The sequence below is a fragment of the Ursus americanus genome, chromosome 12 (assembly GCF_024610735.1).
Source record: "Ursus americanus isolate L20-20 chromosome 12, mUrsAme1.1.p, whole genome shotgun sequence".
Classification (NCBI taxonomy): Eukaryota; Metazoa; Chordata; class Mammalia; order Carnivora; family Ursidae; genus Ursus; species Ursus americanus.
In genome coordinates, this window is record NC_142138.1 from 44,796,839 (window position 1) to 44,812,821 (window position 15,983).

At 40.1% G+C, this 15,983-nt stretch overlaps 1 protein-coding gene across 3 annotated transcripts in view; it reads left to right on the top strand.

Annotated features, from left to right (window-relative positions):
- Positions 1–774: 774 nt before the first annotated feature.
- FNBP1L (formin binding protein 1 like) overlaps positions 775–15,983 on the top strand; it is a 99,394-nt gene continuing 84,185 nt past the window's right edge. For 2 of the 3 annotated variants that reach the window (XM_045801760.2, XM_045801761.2), the window contains exon 1: positions 779–1,016. In XM_045801760.2, coding sequence (XP_045657716.1) covers positions 993–1,016 — 24 coding nt within the window. In that variant the 5' untranslated portion in view covers positions 779–992. Of the gene's footprint in view, positions 1,017–15,983 lie in introns of all 3 variants that reach the window. The other variant, XM_087866108.1, reaches the window with a different exon arrangement.

Here is a 15,983-nt window from a genome sequence, read left to right on the forward strand (position 1 = left end):
AGTTCCAATAGGCTCCTTGCACTACCGGAGAGGAATCTGGTTCCTGTCCAGCCTCCACAGACGAGGTGCCCATTCCTCCGTGCCCATTCCTCCGCTGGGGCAACCTGCAGCTGGGGCAAGCTCAGTTCTCGTTTCCTGCAGGTGACAGCTCGGCTCACATTGGTCCATGTCTTTCATCTCTTGTTATGGCAACATCCCAAAATGAATGCTGAAAAGATCTGCCTCTTTTTATGATTTCCTGACAGAACTTATAAAATTAAAATGTTTTATTAAAAATAGAATCGTGGAACGTTGCATTCACATTTGACGTTCAACCTCTACACATTTTGGTGATTCCCAAGATCAACTTACCAATCGAGACTTTAAAAAAAATAAAAATCTCCGACTACGTAAACCCAAGGATTTGTAAGAGGCATCTATGTCAGGATTTCTTCCAGGTGGAGGACGCAAAAGGCACGAAGGAATGGTGACTGGAATTGCCTCATCTAAGCGGTCTCAGGGCAGAGAAGAGTGGTGGGCGTCTTTCCCTTCTCTCCCTTTCCACCTTGAAGACAGAGATGCGAGGGCCGGCGGCGGTGGGATTGTCCGAGCGCCAAAGGGCAGGCGGGAAGAGACCTAGCGGGCGAACCACCAGCGTGGGAAACCCTTCCGCGAGGGGACTCGGCCCGCGGAGGCCCGGCGAGCGCGGGTCCGCCGCGATCCCAGGGTGCACCGCGCCCTGCCCCCTCCCCTCTCCGCGTCCCGCCTCCCCTCGGCCCGGGCCCCCTCCCTGCCGGCTCTGGGAGGCGGGGACGCGGCGTCGGCGGCGGCTTCTCCAGTCGCGTCTTTCTCACTCACTGGGGAGCCCGGCGGTGGCGGCACCTTCGGAGCTCGAGCGGTGGAGCTGCGAGCCCGTCGGCCAGCCAGTGGGAGGTCGGACAGACTAAGGGCAGATCCGACAGACGGACGGACAGCGGAGCAGCCAGACGGCCCGAGTCGCCTCAAGTTCCGCCATGAGCTGGGGCACAGAGCTGTGGGTGAGTTTGGGTGAGGGGCGCCCCGCGCGGACTCCGGCCGGCGAGGGGCGCGGGCAGGGCGGGCGCCGCTGACCGTCGGCGGCCAGAGCGCTTTGGGCCATCCCTGCCTCTGGCGTTAGCGGAGGGTGGGGGCTCCACTCTTCTTTGTGTGCAGACCCCTCTTCCTTCTCGGCCGGGGTTGAGTGGCTGCTGGTCTGCGCTCCCGCCTCTGCCGCCTCGGCGGGGCTGAGGGCAGCGCCTTGGACGGCGGGAAGAGCGACCCGCGGACTCCCGCGTCCGCCGCCATCCTCTCCCTTTCCCTGTCTCTCTCCTCCGTCTTCACTTTCCGGACGCCTGGCTTGTTGCCGGGCCGCGCTCCTCTCCCTTTGTATCTCTCCGCCCCGAGGCGGGGGAGGGGGCCCATTGTCCCGAAGGGGCGCTGTTCGCGGGCGGAGAGGGGGGCCCGCTGCGGCCCCCAGCCCGGGCGACGGTCCCTGGGGCGAGGGCGTCGCCGGGCCAGGAAGGTGCGGGGAGCCTCGAGGCGCCGCCCACCGCCCTCGCCCCAGGTAGGGGGAGCCAGGCGGCTTTGTTCCGAGCCCGGCCTCCGGCCAGCCAGGCCCAGCCCCCAAACCCATTTCCCTCTCCCTGTGTGTGTGTGCGCGCCCAGAACCCGCGCGTGGCTTCAGGGACTCCGGCTGGGTTATCCCCGGTTGCTGCCTTGGGCTGGGGGCGGGGGGGGGTGGGTTGGCTTTCGGAATCTGAATTAAATTGATGTATCGACGGGGAAGCCAATTTTGCCAAAAGGAGCGTAGGGCTTCCCGAATGCTTTACTTCCCCTTCCGCTGTTCTTTATTCTCACTCGTTCTCCCCGTTTTCTTTCTTTCCTCCTTGCCTTTCTTGGGCGCTGAAGGTTTCAGACAATGCCCAGTGTCTGGCCAAGGTGCGGGTAGACTGTTATAGGTCGGAGAATTCGCTCGCGACGCCGCTTCGCAAGGGTGGAGGTGTGGAGGGCAGTGATTTCTCAGGTGCAGCCGAGAGACCCGGGGCGTGGGGGCGCTGTCCCGAGAGCCGCCTGGCTTCAGCCACTCCCCTTTTTATCCCACCTGTGTACATTTCCGTGCCTTTTGTTAACGAGGGTCTTGTGAAACCACTGCAGAGAGAGGGGAGAAAGAACTTTTTTTGTCTCGGTAGGAGCATGTAGGATGCGAATGAAGGTAGATTGGTTAATTGAACGGCAAAATGTTTTTTTCGGTTGTTTTTCATCTCTTACTCACGGATTGGGAATCTTAGAACTGAAAGAGACTTTAGAGTTCATCTCGTAGAACACTTAGCCAGCCCAGGAATCTCCTGCAACATTCAAGACAAGTGTTTGCCCAGTCTGTAAACACACCACCCAAGAGAAAATACCTCAGACATTCGTTTCTTAGATAGCATTAATTTTTCTTATATTAGAGAGGATTATGTAGTAAATGAATTATGTAAAATTTAACCCTTTAGATTCTCAAGCATTATTGGTCTTTTCCCTTGATTTTGTACATTTTATAATTGACTATAGTGCGTCATAAATTAAAGTGATGGATATAGTTTTATTTTCCATTTTTATAATTAGTAAATATTTTTATTTTTACACATTAAATGATCCACGTTTCAGAGGAAGCAAAAATGTACTCAGAATACTTTTTTAAAGTACACATAGGAAGAATGGAGTAATATTTAGATTTAACTTTTCGATTTAAAAAGCATTTTCTATCATACTACAGAAAAACAGTTGTAAAGAGAAAGAGTATTTTAGTGAAGATTAAAACGCGATTTTTAAAAGTTTTTTTAAAGATATAATTAAAGAATATAATGCATTCAGAAGTGATTAGCAATCTCCACCGCCCCCCCCCCCGTAATTTGGTTAGTTACTTTAAGCATTTGAATAATTTCTCAGCAATTTGGAAAGGTAAACTGTAGAAGAGATGGGAATTTCTGTTAACTAAAAATTATTTTGTATCCTTTTGGAAATTATGAAAAAAAGATTTTAAATTGTTTCCTCTTAAAGTTTAATGCACCATGTTTTAAACTTTTTAGTGATTTTAGGATTTGAGGGAAAGATTTATTAGAAACTAAATGATAGAGAATCAGCTAGTATCATCTGGATGCTTAAACCTTAGGTAAATAGAAGTTGGTGTAGAGGGCTGTTGTTGGGACCAGAAAAGACCTTAGAAAAATTTGACTGGATTTTCTGTTTTTACTGTTCTGTTTTGAATAAGGATATTGTGCTTCCAGTGGATTGTAACAAACACCTATACTGTGCTCTTGTCATTGAGGAATTTGAGGTTAGGAGAATTCTCTTGAAATTCTGAATTTAGAAACCAGTTCTATTATTTCATGTTTAGGATCACATTACTATCCCAAAGATTTAGTTATTGGGAATATGTTACAAAAATATGAATGCAGTTATGCACTCAAACTTAAGTTTTTTTCTTATATTCTTTGGAGTTTCATTGCTATTTTAATGCTTCTTAAGTCTTATGTTAAATTTGAGAATAAAGTAATAAAACAGAGAATCACTTAAATACTCTGGGGGACAGAACTAATAGTGATAGGCTAAGTGGGTTATGTCAGACTTTGCTGTGTGTGGTTGTGAGGGGAAATGAATTAGCTGGTACTTGATTTGAGCTGTGCTTCAAGGTATTTCATGTGTTCCAAATAAGCATTTAAGTAAGCATTGAATATATGCTAGAGACTTAGTTCTGGGTTCTGTGTTCTGCGTAATATCAAAGAGATTGACAGTGTCTTCATTTCTTCAGGGTGCAACATAATTAAAAGATAGCATCTTAAGTGTTGTTTATTGTATTGATTTTTTTTTTTTATCATCATGGGAAGAATGGTTGGATCAAAAAGAGTCCGAGTATGAATCAATGATTTCACAAATCAGATTTTGTAATTATTAGCTCTTTTTACAAGGAAGAAAATTAGAGTTGGAAAAGTTTTGTGTTTAATCAAGAAGTTTTTTTTATTAGGAGATATTTTTTGCTGTTTTGAGGAGCCAAATTTTGCCAGAAAAAAAAAATCGTGCGTGGATTGTGTGTATATAGATATGAAAAAAGTATGGCTGAGCACGCTATATTCATATCATGACTTATTCAGAAATTTGCTCCCCAAGGGAAGTGAGGTGACTCTTCTGTAAGTTAGAAGGTAGCTTTCAGTATCTGACTTAATTTATTGGGTCTTATAAACTTTTTTTATGCCTTAGTTTCCTCTATGTGATTTTTGGCCCTTAGTTTTAAGAGTGTGTAATTTAAAAGCCATTGTTATTTTCATTAAATTCTTAAGTGCGTTTGACAAAGTTCATGCTCTTTTTTTATTTTCAAGGTTTTATTTATTTATTTGAGAGATAGAGTACAAGCAGGGAGAGGGGCAGAGAGAGAAGCAGGCTAGACTCCCTGCTGAGTGGGGAGCCCTACTCAGGGTTCGATCTTGGACTCCAGTCTCACAACTTGAGCCAAAGGCAGATGCTCAACCGAGTGAGCTACTCAGGCACCCCGCTCATACTCTTTGGAAGAAATTTAAAAATTTGAATTGGATAATAGATTTAGTGGATACCCCAGTCTTTTTTTTTTTTTTTTTTTAAAGATTTTATTTATTTATTCGACAGAGATAGAGACAGCCAGCGAGAGAGGGAACACAAGCATGGGGAGTGGGAGAGGAAGAAGCAGGCTCATAGCGGAGGAGCCTGATGTGGGGCTCGATCCCATAATGCCGGGATCACGCCCTGAGCCGAAGGCAGACGCTTGACCGCTGTGCCACCCAGGCGCCCCTGGATACCCCAGTCTTAACCCTTAATCCTTCTTTATTTTTGTCCTTATAGAATTTATTTAATATCTGTGCTGTAAGTGAATTAGACTTTTGAGTCTTGGAGTGTAGAATGGGATTAATCTCTCTGTTTTCACTGACTAAAACAATGCCTGTAGGTGATCATGCGTATTTTGCCCAATTGGATTAATAGTTCTTTACCCAGAACATTGATTACTGATTGAAAAGTGCATCCTGGAGGAAGTCTTTATGGTTCTGAAGGCCTTTGTAGCTGGTGATAGAAAGTGGTCTAGATAACGGTTTAAGAATGTCTAAATAAGTTGAAACCAAGATTATGAAGTTAAGGTGTTTGGTTTAAAAACTTTTTACAGTTGGGGAAAAACTGACCTAAAGGTAGTTCTGTGACTTTATCTGACTTACAGGTCTGTGATGTGACTGCAGAAATAGCTGAAGAAATCTTAGACCACATTAATAGATTTGTCTAGAAGACAGCAGTGTAGTTCCATGGTAGTCCATAGTGGTTAGACTGTCTCTGTAATACTGACTTGAACATTACTTCACATTTTTTGGAAAATCTGTTCACCCAAGTAGAGGAGGTTGACAACGAAAGCTCCTTGTTAATTAATGGTATTACTTTTTTCAAAGGCCATGAAATTGCTATAGGAATTTAGTTTAAACAATAAAGTGATTATTGAGTGTCTGTTATGGGGAGCACTGTGAATGTATGGTGAAATTTATGAAGGCTCATAATATTGGTCCTGCCGTGAGGAAACTTAGAGTCATTTTGAGGTGATACTCTTTCCTAACTCCACAATACTCCTCTATGTTGGCATAACTGTGCAGAATGTCTTCTGTTGACCAGTTCTTCTGAATCCCCCTTTTCTCCAGAGTGCACATTCTGGATAATATCTTTCTTATGGGACTACCACCTTATGTTATAGTTATTTCTTGTACATTCAAACCTTTGGAAAAATAGTCATGGTATAAATATTTGTATATTATATTCCATTTTGTTGATAGAAATTGTTGTGTTCAACATTGTATTACAGCTATTCTTAGTTAAGGAGGCTGAGAGTGAATCAAGACACCTATTTATGCCACCATTCTGTCCTGACTGTGTTAAGGTGGAAGCTGGAGAATGGCCTCTAACCAATTATCCCTCTCCTCTGCATTTGCCGCTTCCTTAAACCACTCAGTTCCACTCCCCTTCCCTGCCTTTATTTTGGAACACTCACTTTCTTTCTCCTTTCCCCAGTCTATAAATGTGAGTTCGGCTGGACACTTAAAAACCTATTTTACCTGGGTGGCTCAGTCGGTTGAGCATCTGCCTTGGCTCAGGTTGTGGTCCTGGGAACAGGCTCCTTGCTCAGCGGAGAGTCTGCTCCCCCTGCCCCCATGCTCGCTTGCTCTCTCTCATATAAATGAATAAAATTCTTAAAAAAACCTATTTTACCTACTTTTTCCTATATATGAGCCCCTGTTTGCCGGCAGAAAATAAGAGAATAGTAATGATTCATAATTATGGCACCTACAAGTGCTGTCTTATTTATTAGTCTTCAGTCTTTAAACATTTTTAGCTCAATAGCAAAAAAAAATTCTGTTTTGGGGAACATAGTCATACCTACAGTTTATTAAAAACTAGTGGGAAAAGATTATATAAAGGTTTTGTTTTATAGGAAACAAAAGCTGTTCCATGTATTAGTCCAGGCTATGTATATCAGATATGACAAAAAGATACTTAGCATGGGCTTTGGAATTAAGGAGGGTTTTGCATATAGGTGCCTAAGTTCCTAGAGGGCAGAGATCATGTCTTATTCATTGCTTAATCGTTGTCTGATTCATTGCTATATTTTCCCCTGTCAGCACACTGCCTGGCATAGAGCCTGTTGCTACTCAGATCTTTAGTAAATGTTTGCTGGATTGACCTGAGTGTAGTGGTTACGTTTGGCTTGAATCTGAGTATGGGATGGCTGGAAAGTAGTGATGCAGGGTAGAGTGGGACCAGGCTAAGAGGTTGATTTGGCTGAATGCTTGATTTACATTCATGGAAGAGAGAGAGAGAGAGAGGTGTGTTACTTATTTATTAGCATATGATAAACTCAATTTTTAGACCATTTAAAAACATTTAAAAATCCACAGAAGGAAGTTGTACTTTGTGTTAGTAGAAGGGATTATTTCTTCCTTCTAAATGCTTTGGTGGCAGGAGAAAGAATCCCCTTGGGTTTTAAAAGATGAAAATTTATTGATTTTATCACCTCTGCAAGAATATTTGAAGGGTGTTCGTTCTTTTAACAATGTGTTATTGGCCTTGATATCAGCTGTATTTTTTAAATATATGTTATTTCTGCTGTTTGTTAATACCGTTTTTCCTTCTCTCCCGTATCTGTGAGTTAATATTTTTACTTCTGTATCAGTTTAGTTCCGGTGCTTTTTCTGAGGCTGAGAGGTGTTCATTGGGAAATGTAGTAAGTTTTGGTCCTCCCAGTTTTGCTCTGATAAATAGCTTCATGAGCTGATTTATGCACTAATTTTCTCACATAACAAAAGTATTTTGGAATATTTTGAAATACCACCTTTAATTGATGGTGTGCTCTAAAATTTGATTGTACTTAAAAATAATCTGTTGATACAGTTAATTTTAATATTGTCACCTGTGCTTTTAAGCATTTTCCTTTTTTCCCTATAGTAAGTTGTATTCTGTGATTATGTTTACAGGATTTTCATAGACTAGTTCTTTAAAACCACCTCTTTTACACAATAGAGAGCTGCTGTAAGGCATTGTAAGATGATGTCTGATTGCTTTTTGTAACGTGGGATTCAGCATTTAGAATTGTATAGAGCCCAAGAGAAAGAAATCTAGAATAATAAGAATAAAAGTTTTGTAAAATGTCCCTATTGAATCCAAATTAGTTATTAATATTTGGAACTTAGCAATTTTTCCTTAAGTTCTTGGTAGAAAACTAATCATCAGACTTTCACAATGCCTCATGAAATATGTGAAGTATTAGTATTATGTATTGTAGTTTGAAAAAATACAAATGTTTATATAGAGTCAGATTTTCCTGTTTTTCCCCACACCATTATTTTGTTGTTTCCAGAGTGAAAGTCCTATGTTTCGTTTCTGCTGTATCCCTGCTGTATACCTAATTTGTACAAAAGTAATGGGCATATAATAGGCACTGAAATATTTGTTGAATGAGGAAATCAATGAATTGCTATAACTCTATCCTCAGATTATGTTTTTAATACTAAGGGTATTTAGGTTTTTTCCCCCAGGATGTAAGTTTTTTATCTTTGTTTAACTTTAGGGATCCTTCGTTTGTTTTTAAGTAGATTCCATACCCAGTATGGGACTTGAACTCATGACTCTGAGATCAAGAGTCAATGCTCTAAAGACTAAGCCAGCCAGGTGCCTCTTTTAGGGATCCTTTTTATAATCCGGAAATAAAACTGATTGTACCTCTTCATATGAAAATTTTCTCTTTTAGGTCTGGAATTCTCATTTCCTTGATTGAGTACAAATGATTATTTTTTAGTGATAGCTTATTTTATGACCCTTTGGATTCTGAAGATTTTTTTATTATGTGAGGGAGGGCACGAGAAAGAGAGAGAGCGAGAGAAAGGGAAAACGAGTGAGAGGCAGAGGGAGAAGCAGACTCCCCACTGAGCAGGGAGCCCGATGTGGGGCTCCATCCCAGGACTTTGAGATCATGACCTGAGCCGAAGGCAGGCACTTAACTGACTGAGCCAACCAGGCGCCCCTAAGCCTTTGGATTCTAAAAATGAGAACAGTTAACATTCTCTTGATCATGTAAGAGTAATATGTAAATTGTCTGAGACTTAATGAATTGGGAAGACATAAAAGATTGGTTTTTAGTGAGTACAAGTGTTGATTCTGAGAGATTTTTGCAAATGTTAGTGGTGGTTGAGATTTTTTTTCCATTACAAATTATAAAAATCAAAATTATTGCAACAGCTATGGCAAACAGCTTTTTAATAAATACAAACTATAACTTTTGAATCAATTTTCTAGACTTAGATAATGAACTAAATTAACATCTTTTACTGTTTGCCAAGGCTGAATATAATCAACATTTGTTAACTTTTTGAATCTGAAAATGACCTTCTTTTACCTTCATCCTTTTAAAGTTTCATTAAGATATAACATTCATACATTAAAGTGTACAAATCTTAGAGTACAACATTAAGATTTTTAAACAAAATGAACACATTCATGTAATTACCACTAAGATCAAGATACAGAAGTTTCCTTCATGCCATTCCCAGTAAATATCTGCCCAAAAGTAACCACTATTCTGTCTTGTATTGCCTTTGATTACTTTTGTAGGTTTTTTAATTTTATTTTTATTATTTTTAAAGATTTTATTTATTTATTTGACAGAGAGAGGCAGTGAGAGAGGGAACACAAGCAGGGGGAGCGGGAGCGGGAGAGGGAGAAGCAGGCTTCCCGCTGAGCAGGGAGCCCGATGTGGGTTCCGATCCCAGAACGCTGGGATCATGACCTGAGCCACCCCGGTGCCCCTACTTTTGTAGGTTTTTTTTTAAACTTCACGTGAATAATATCATGCAATATATATGTATATTTTTTTCATCTGTCTTCTTTCATTTAACATGTTGTGTGTGAGAATCATCCTTTATGGTTAGTTTGTGGTATTTCATTTTCTGTAGGATTTGTGTTTTCTTCTGTGTGCCTGGGGTCACTCCTAGTCTGGGACCACCTTAAACCAGGGCTTGAAATTCCTTTGTGTGGTTGTCGGGTTTTGATTTCCGTCCCCCTATCTTGTGCTACGATATCAAAACAAAGATCCTGATTTCCAGGATTGGCAAACATCCTCAGGGCCAAAGTAGCTTATATGCTTATTATTTTTTTTTTTTCCCTTTTTGGATTCTCATTTTTTGCTTGTGACTTTGTAATTCCTTGTTATCTTGGCTTGTCTTTGACGCTTTACATTTTTGGAATATATTTTATCCATATTTAAAAGTTTTTATCCAGTAGTATAGTGATAGGTGATCAAAAAACCTAGCCTGCTACTACTGGAAACTGAAAATTGTTACATGGAATTTTTAATTATTTTGCTATTGCATTTTTAATTTCTAAGAGTTGTTTTTTGTTTGTTTTCTCAGTGTACTTTTTTTTTTTCCCCCACTTTTTCAAGTAGTTTCCATGCCCAGTGTGGATCCCAGTGTGTGGCTTGAACTCATGACCGTGAGATCAAGAGTTGAGCTGAAATCAAGAGCTGGATGCTTAACCGACTGAGCCACCCAGGAGCCCCTGTTTTCTCAATGTACTTTTAACATAACATCTTCTGCTTATCTTCTTTTAGTTCTTCGTGTATACCAAAAATAGGTTTTTTGCTTTATTGTGTTTAGTTTTCTTATCCTTGCATACTATTTGTAGCCTTTAAGTTGCTTTTTTTCCCTTTTTGCTTGTTTTGGTTCTTGTTTTTCATGTTAGAGACTTTCCTTAAATATTTTGTGATCCCAGGATCCTGGAAAGATGTCTGTCAAGATTAGGGCATACTGAGTTCTGATATGCCCTACCTTTAAGTTTAGAGTTTGGGCTGTTTGAAGTTTTTGATCCCTTTAAGGGTTTTTGCTTAATAGTTCCCCCTGGGATTGTTATTAGATCTTCTACCTCCTTTCCAAGCCTATTCTGAAAGCTAAGGAGGTATACTGTAGTCTTTCTTTTGAAGTCACATTTATCATTGCTGTTTATGGTGCTGGGGGCCACAACCTGATTTTTTTTAAACAGGTGTTTAAACAGTTTATTTGACTTATATAACAAGATATTGGGGGGTAGTCACTGGCTTGGGTTTATGAACTTAGCACTTTCAGGACTGTTTTGGACTTTCCCTCAATTGCAAGTTGCAGCTCCAACAATCATGTCTGTATTTAAGGCCAAAAAAAAAAAGTAAGAAAAAGAAAGAGGAACAAAATCAAATATGTCTGCCTCTTTGTCCGGAAGGCAAAAGTTTTCCCACTGTTTCTACAACAAACTTCCCCTTAGGTCTCACTGTCCAAAGCTGGGCACATTGCCACCTGAACAAAAGTAGGGTTCTATTAGAAAAGGGGAATAAGTATAAGGTACCCCAAAATACAGAATTTATGGTGTTTGTCCTCAGGGAATTAATGATTGCTTTATAGAGGCAAAACACACACATGCATATTTATTTATGGATATTTGAATAATAGCAAGGGGGTTAAGAAGAGGCAGCAATACAAGTGATGAAGCAGATATTTTAGAGTTGAGGTCTTTCAGAGTCTAACATGGCCCACCACCATTTTAAGAGCTTGGTGGTGAAGGGCTTATGTGTTTTACCTGGAGTTTATGGTCCACCTTTCGTTTGCCATACCATGCCGTGGTGACATCACCTGCCAGAATAGATGGGTGTTTTGCATAATGGTCAGAATTGATGGTCAGGGCTTGTTGAAGTTTACCTAACCTCAGGCTGAGTGAAGGAAGGCACTGCAGGGACTGAAGAAGAAGTCCAGAAGTTTATTTTGTGGGGAGAAAGTTTTCCTGGATGTTGGAAACAATAAAGATCTCCTGTAGTGACCCGGGTCTCTTAGTCATGTAGGTATAATATCAAGCTATAAAATTGACTCCAGGAAGTAAGAGGCCCTCAGCTTGGAGTTACGGGCACTTGGCTTTTCTTTTCTTTTCTTTTTTCTTTCTTTAAATTGATACATTAGAGTGGAACATTTCTTACAGATAATGAATATTAATATATTTTTGTTAACTAAAATCCATAGTTTACTCAGATTTCCTTAGTTTTTACCTAATGTCTTTCTGTTCTACATTACATTTAGTTGTCATGTCTCCTTAGGTACTTCTTGTCTGCCATTTTTTCAGACTTTCCTTGTTGATGACCTTGAGAATTTAGAGGAGTATTGGTCAGGTATATTGCAGGGTGCCTCTACTGGAATTTGTTTGATGTTTTTATTTGTGATCAGACTGGGGTTACGGTTTTGGGGAGGATGATGATGTGCCATTTTTATCACATCGTTTCAAAGGTACATATCATCAACAGGATTTATTACTGTCGATATTGTTTTTGCTCACTTGGCTGAAGTAGTGTTTGTCAGATTTCTTCACTATAAAGTTATTTTTCCCTCTCTTTCTATACTGTACTCTCTGGAAGGAAGTCACTGTCGTAGCCCATACTTAAAGAGAAAGGAGTTATGCTCCCTTTTTTTATGGTTGGAGTAGCTACATAATTTATTTGGAATTCTTTTGCATGGAAAATTTATCTCTTCTCCCCCATTTATTAATTTATTCATTCATTTATAGCAGTATGGATTCAAGGATATAATGCAATGCTGCTTCATTTATTTTGTTGCTCAGATTGTTCTAGCTGTGACCATTGGGAGTGCTTTCAGTTGGCTGCCGTAACAGCACTGTAACACATCTCCATCAGTAAGGACTTATTTATTAGAGAGAGAGAGAGAAAGCGAGAGCGAGCGGGCGTGCTTGAGCAGGGGGAGAGGCAGAGGGAGAGGGGAAGCAGACTCGCCACCGACAGGAAGCCCAACACGAGGCTCGATCCCAGGACCCTGAGATTATGATCTGAGCCGAAACCAAGAGTCGGAGATGCTCAACCAAGTGAGCCACCCAGGCACCCCAATAAAGATTTTTTTTAAAGAACAACTTTACTTCCAGGCTCATCTTGCATATTTTCTGTCCCAGTCTTTGAATCGGCCATTTCTCCAAAGAGCCCTGGTTCCTTTTATTGGAGAATGGTATTAGAGACCAAGATATAGGAGGTAGATGTGCTTGCTACTGCAGTTTTATTCTTTTAGTCTCTTTCAGCTGATAAAACCAAGAAATATATGTGTATATACTAAGCTGTGTAAGTGTACTGTATATATAAATATTTCTATATGTAACCGTCTATATATTAAATTAAATATTTAATGATGTCTCTAACACTAATCCATTTGTATATATCCTTCTAGCCTCTTCTTGCTTATCTGTAAATTCCCACTTGGGACACCTCCCTTTGGCTGCCATCCATTTGCTCAATAGTTCCGTTTCAGTATAGATGTAGTATAGCAATATCAGTGTTATTAACCTGTGGCCCTCTGGGAAACAACTTTATCAACTAGAGTACAGTATTTATATGCAGTTCCTTTTCCCTCTAGTTCTACAGACTCTTAATTTTCAGTTACTTAGGTCAGCACCATTTATTTCCCTCATCCCCTTCAGTGAACTTTTTTCATACATTTATAATACAGTTAGAATTTTTTTTTTTTTTAAATCTCAGTCTGCATTCTTTCTTGGGATCCTCTTACTTTCTCAGTGATTTTTTTAAAAATTGCATAGATGGGGCATCTGGGTTGCTCTCTTGGTTAAGTGTCCATCCTTGATTTTGGCTCGGGCCATGATCTCAGGGTTGTGAGATCAAGCCCCATGTGGGGCTCCAGGCTGTGTGTGGAGCCTGCTTAAGATATTCTCTCCCCCCTCCCCCCGGCTTGTAGTTTCTCTCAAAAAATAAAATTGCATAGACTAAGGCTCGTTCCTTGTGCTGTGAAGTTCTGTAGGTTTTGACAAAGGTATAATGTTATGTATCCAGCATTTCAAGATCATAAATAATAGTTTCACCTCTTAAAAATCCCCTGTGGCCTATCTCACCCCTGTTAGGAGAGCTACTGTGAAAACAACAGAAAAAAAACAAGTGTTGGTGAGGATGTGAAGAACTTAGAAACCTGTGCACTGTAGGTGGGAATGTAAAATAGTTCAGCTACTGTGAAAAACAGTATGGTGGTTGCTCAAAAATTAACCAAGGAATTACCATATAATCCAGCAATTCCGTTTCCGAGTATTTACCAAAAGAATTGAAAGCAGGGTCTTGTTTGTTTTAAAGTAAGCTCTCCATCCAAAGTGGGGCTTGAACTCATGACACTGAGATCACAAGTTGCGTGCTCTACCTACTGAGCAAGTCAGGTGGTCTGAAAGCAGGGTCTTGAAAGAGATTGTTACAACTACCTTTATAGCATTGTTCACAGTAGCTAGAGGGTAGCAGTCCAGGTATTGATCAACAGATAAATAGATAAGCAAAATGGTATGTAGATACAATGGAATGTTATTAAGCTTAAAAAAGAAGGAAATGATGACCTATGCTGCAAAAATGGATGAACCTTGAGGACATTACGGTAAGTGAAATAAGCCACAAAAAGACAATACTGTATGATTCCACATACGTGAGGTACCTAGAGTAGTTACAGTCATAGAGACAGAACATAGAATGGTGGTCACTGGGGCAGAGGGGAGGAGGGAATGAGCAGTTATTGTTTAATGGGTATAGTTTTAGTTTTGAAGATGAAAAGAATTCTGCTGATGGATGGTAGTGATGGTTGCACAACAATATGAATGTACTTAACACTGAATTGTACAGTTAAAAATGATTAAGATGGTAAATTTTGTCTTATGTATATTTTTATTCCCCTCCACCAAAACAAAAACAAAAACAAAAAACAACCCTGTGCTGTTCCTGTTCATCCCTCCCTACCCAACTACTGATTTTTTTTTTAAATAGGCTTTTTAAATTAGCAGTTTCAGGTTCGCAGCCAAATAAAGGTAGAGATTTCCCATATGTCTCCTGCTCCCAGGTATGCATAGGTTCCCCCATTATCAGCATCTTCCACCAGAGTGGTACATTTGTCACAATTGATGGACCTACATTGACAGATCATTATTACCCAAATCCATAGTTTACATTAGGGTTCATTCTTGATATTGTACATTCTATGGATTTAGGCAAATTATAATGACATAGCCGCCATTCTGATATCATACGGAGTATTTCCACTGCTCTAAAAATCCTTTGTGCTCCACCTATTCTCCCTTCTTTCTAACCTCTGACTACTGATCTTTCTTTGGACTTTTCATCACCTTAAAGCCAGTACCCATTAGGGGTAACTATTTCTCTCTTGCCCTCAACCTCAGCTTTAGAAAACCACTAATCTACTCCCTTTCACTAAGCATTTGCTTATTCTGGACATTTAATATGGATGGAATCATATAATATATGGTCATTTGTAACTGGAATTTTTCAATAAACATAATGTTTTTAAGGCTTACCTATGTTATAGCATGTATCATTGAAATTCACCTTCTTCATTACTCAGTAATATTCCATTACATGCATATACCACAGTTTATTAACGTGTTCATCAGTTTATGGACATGGGGGTTGTTTCTGCTTTTGGCTATTATGAATAATGCTGCTATGAACACTGGTGGAAAAGTTTGTGTGTGGACATAAGTTTTTATTTCTCTTGGGCATATACTTAGTGGAATTGCTGGGTCATATGTAACTCTGTGTTTGACTGTTTGAGGAACTCTCAAACTGTGCATTTTACATTCCCACCAGCAAAATAGGAGGATTCTGATTTCTTCACATCCTTGTCAAAACTTCATATCATCTGACTTTTTGATTATAGCCATCATAGTGGCTATGAAGTGATATCTCATTGCGTTTTGATTTGCATTTACTTTATTGACAAATGATGTTGAGCATCTTTTCATGTGCATTTATATATCTTCTTTGGAGAAATATCTTTCAGTTTCAGTTATTGTTCATCTTAATTTGCTGTGGTTTTATGTATTAGTAAAATATAAATAAAAACCAGTGTTGATGGCAGTGGTGCTGTATTAAGAAAAAAAATTTAATTGCAATGCTAAGAAGATACTGTATTTATATTTGATATTTCTCGTTGAACTTGTCAGCCACTCTTTCAGACTAAGAGATGTTTGATTTTGGCATTTAATTTGAGAAACTTAAAATCCAAGTGTAAATGTTAAGCCATGCTCTCTTTTTTGTTTAGGAAACTTTTCAGCTAAGTGGCACCCCACTTGGCTTTCTTCCTTTAGCTCTGACCATGATGGTGGCACTTGTCATTTTCAAGTAGAAACCTTGTGTTGTTTGATCTCAGTAGCTTCAGCTATGAAAGGCTAGGAAAGGTGGAGTCTAGGAGATATTTAAAAATAATGAAAACTTCAGGGGTGCCTGGGTGGCTCAGTCGTTAAGCGTCTGCCTTTGGCTCAGGGCGTGATCCCAGGAATCAGGGATCCCTGCTCCGCTGGGAGCCTGCTTCTTCCTCTCCCACTCCCCCTGCTTGTGTTTTCTCTCTTGCTGGCTGTCTCTCTCTCTGTCAAATAAATAA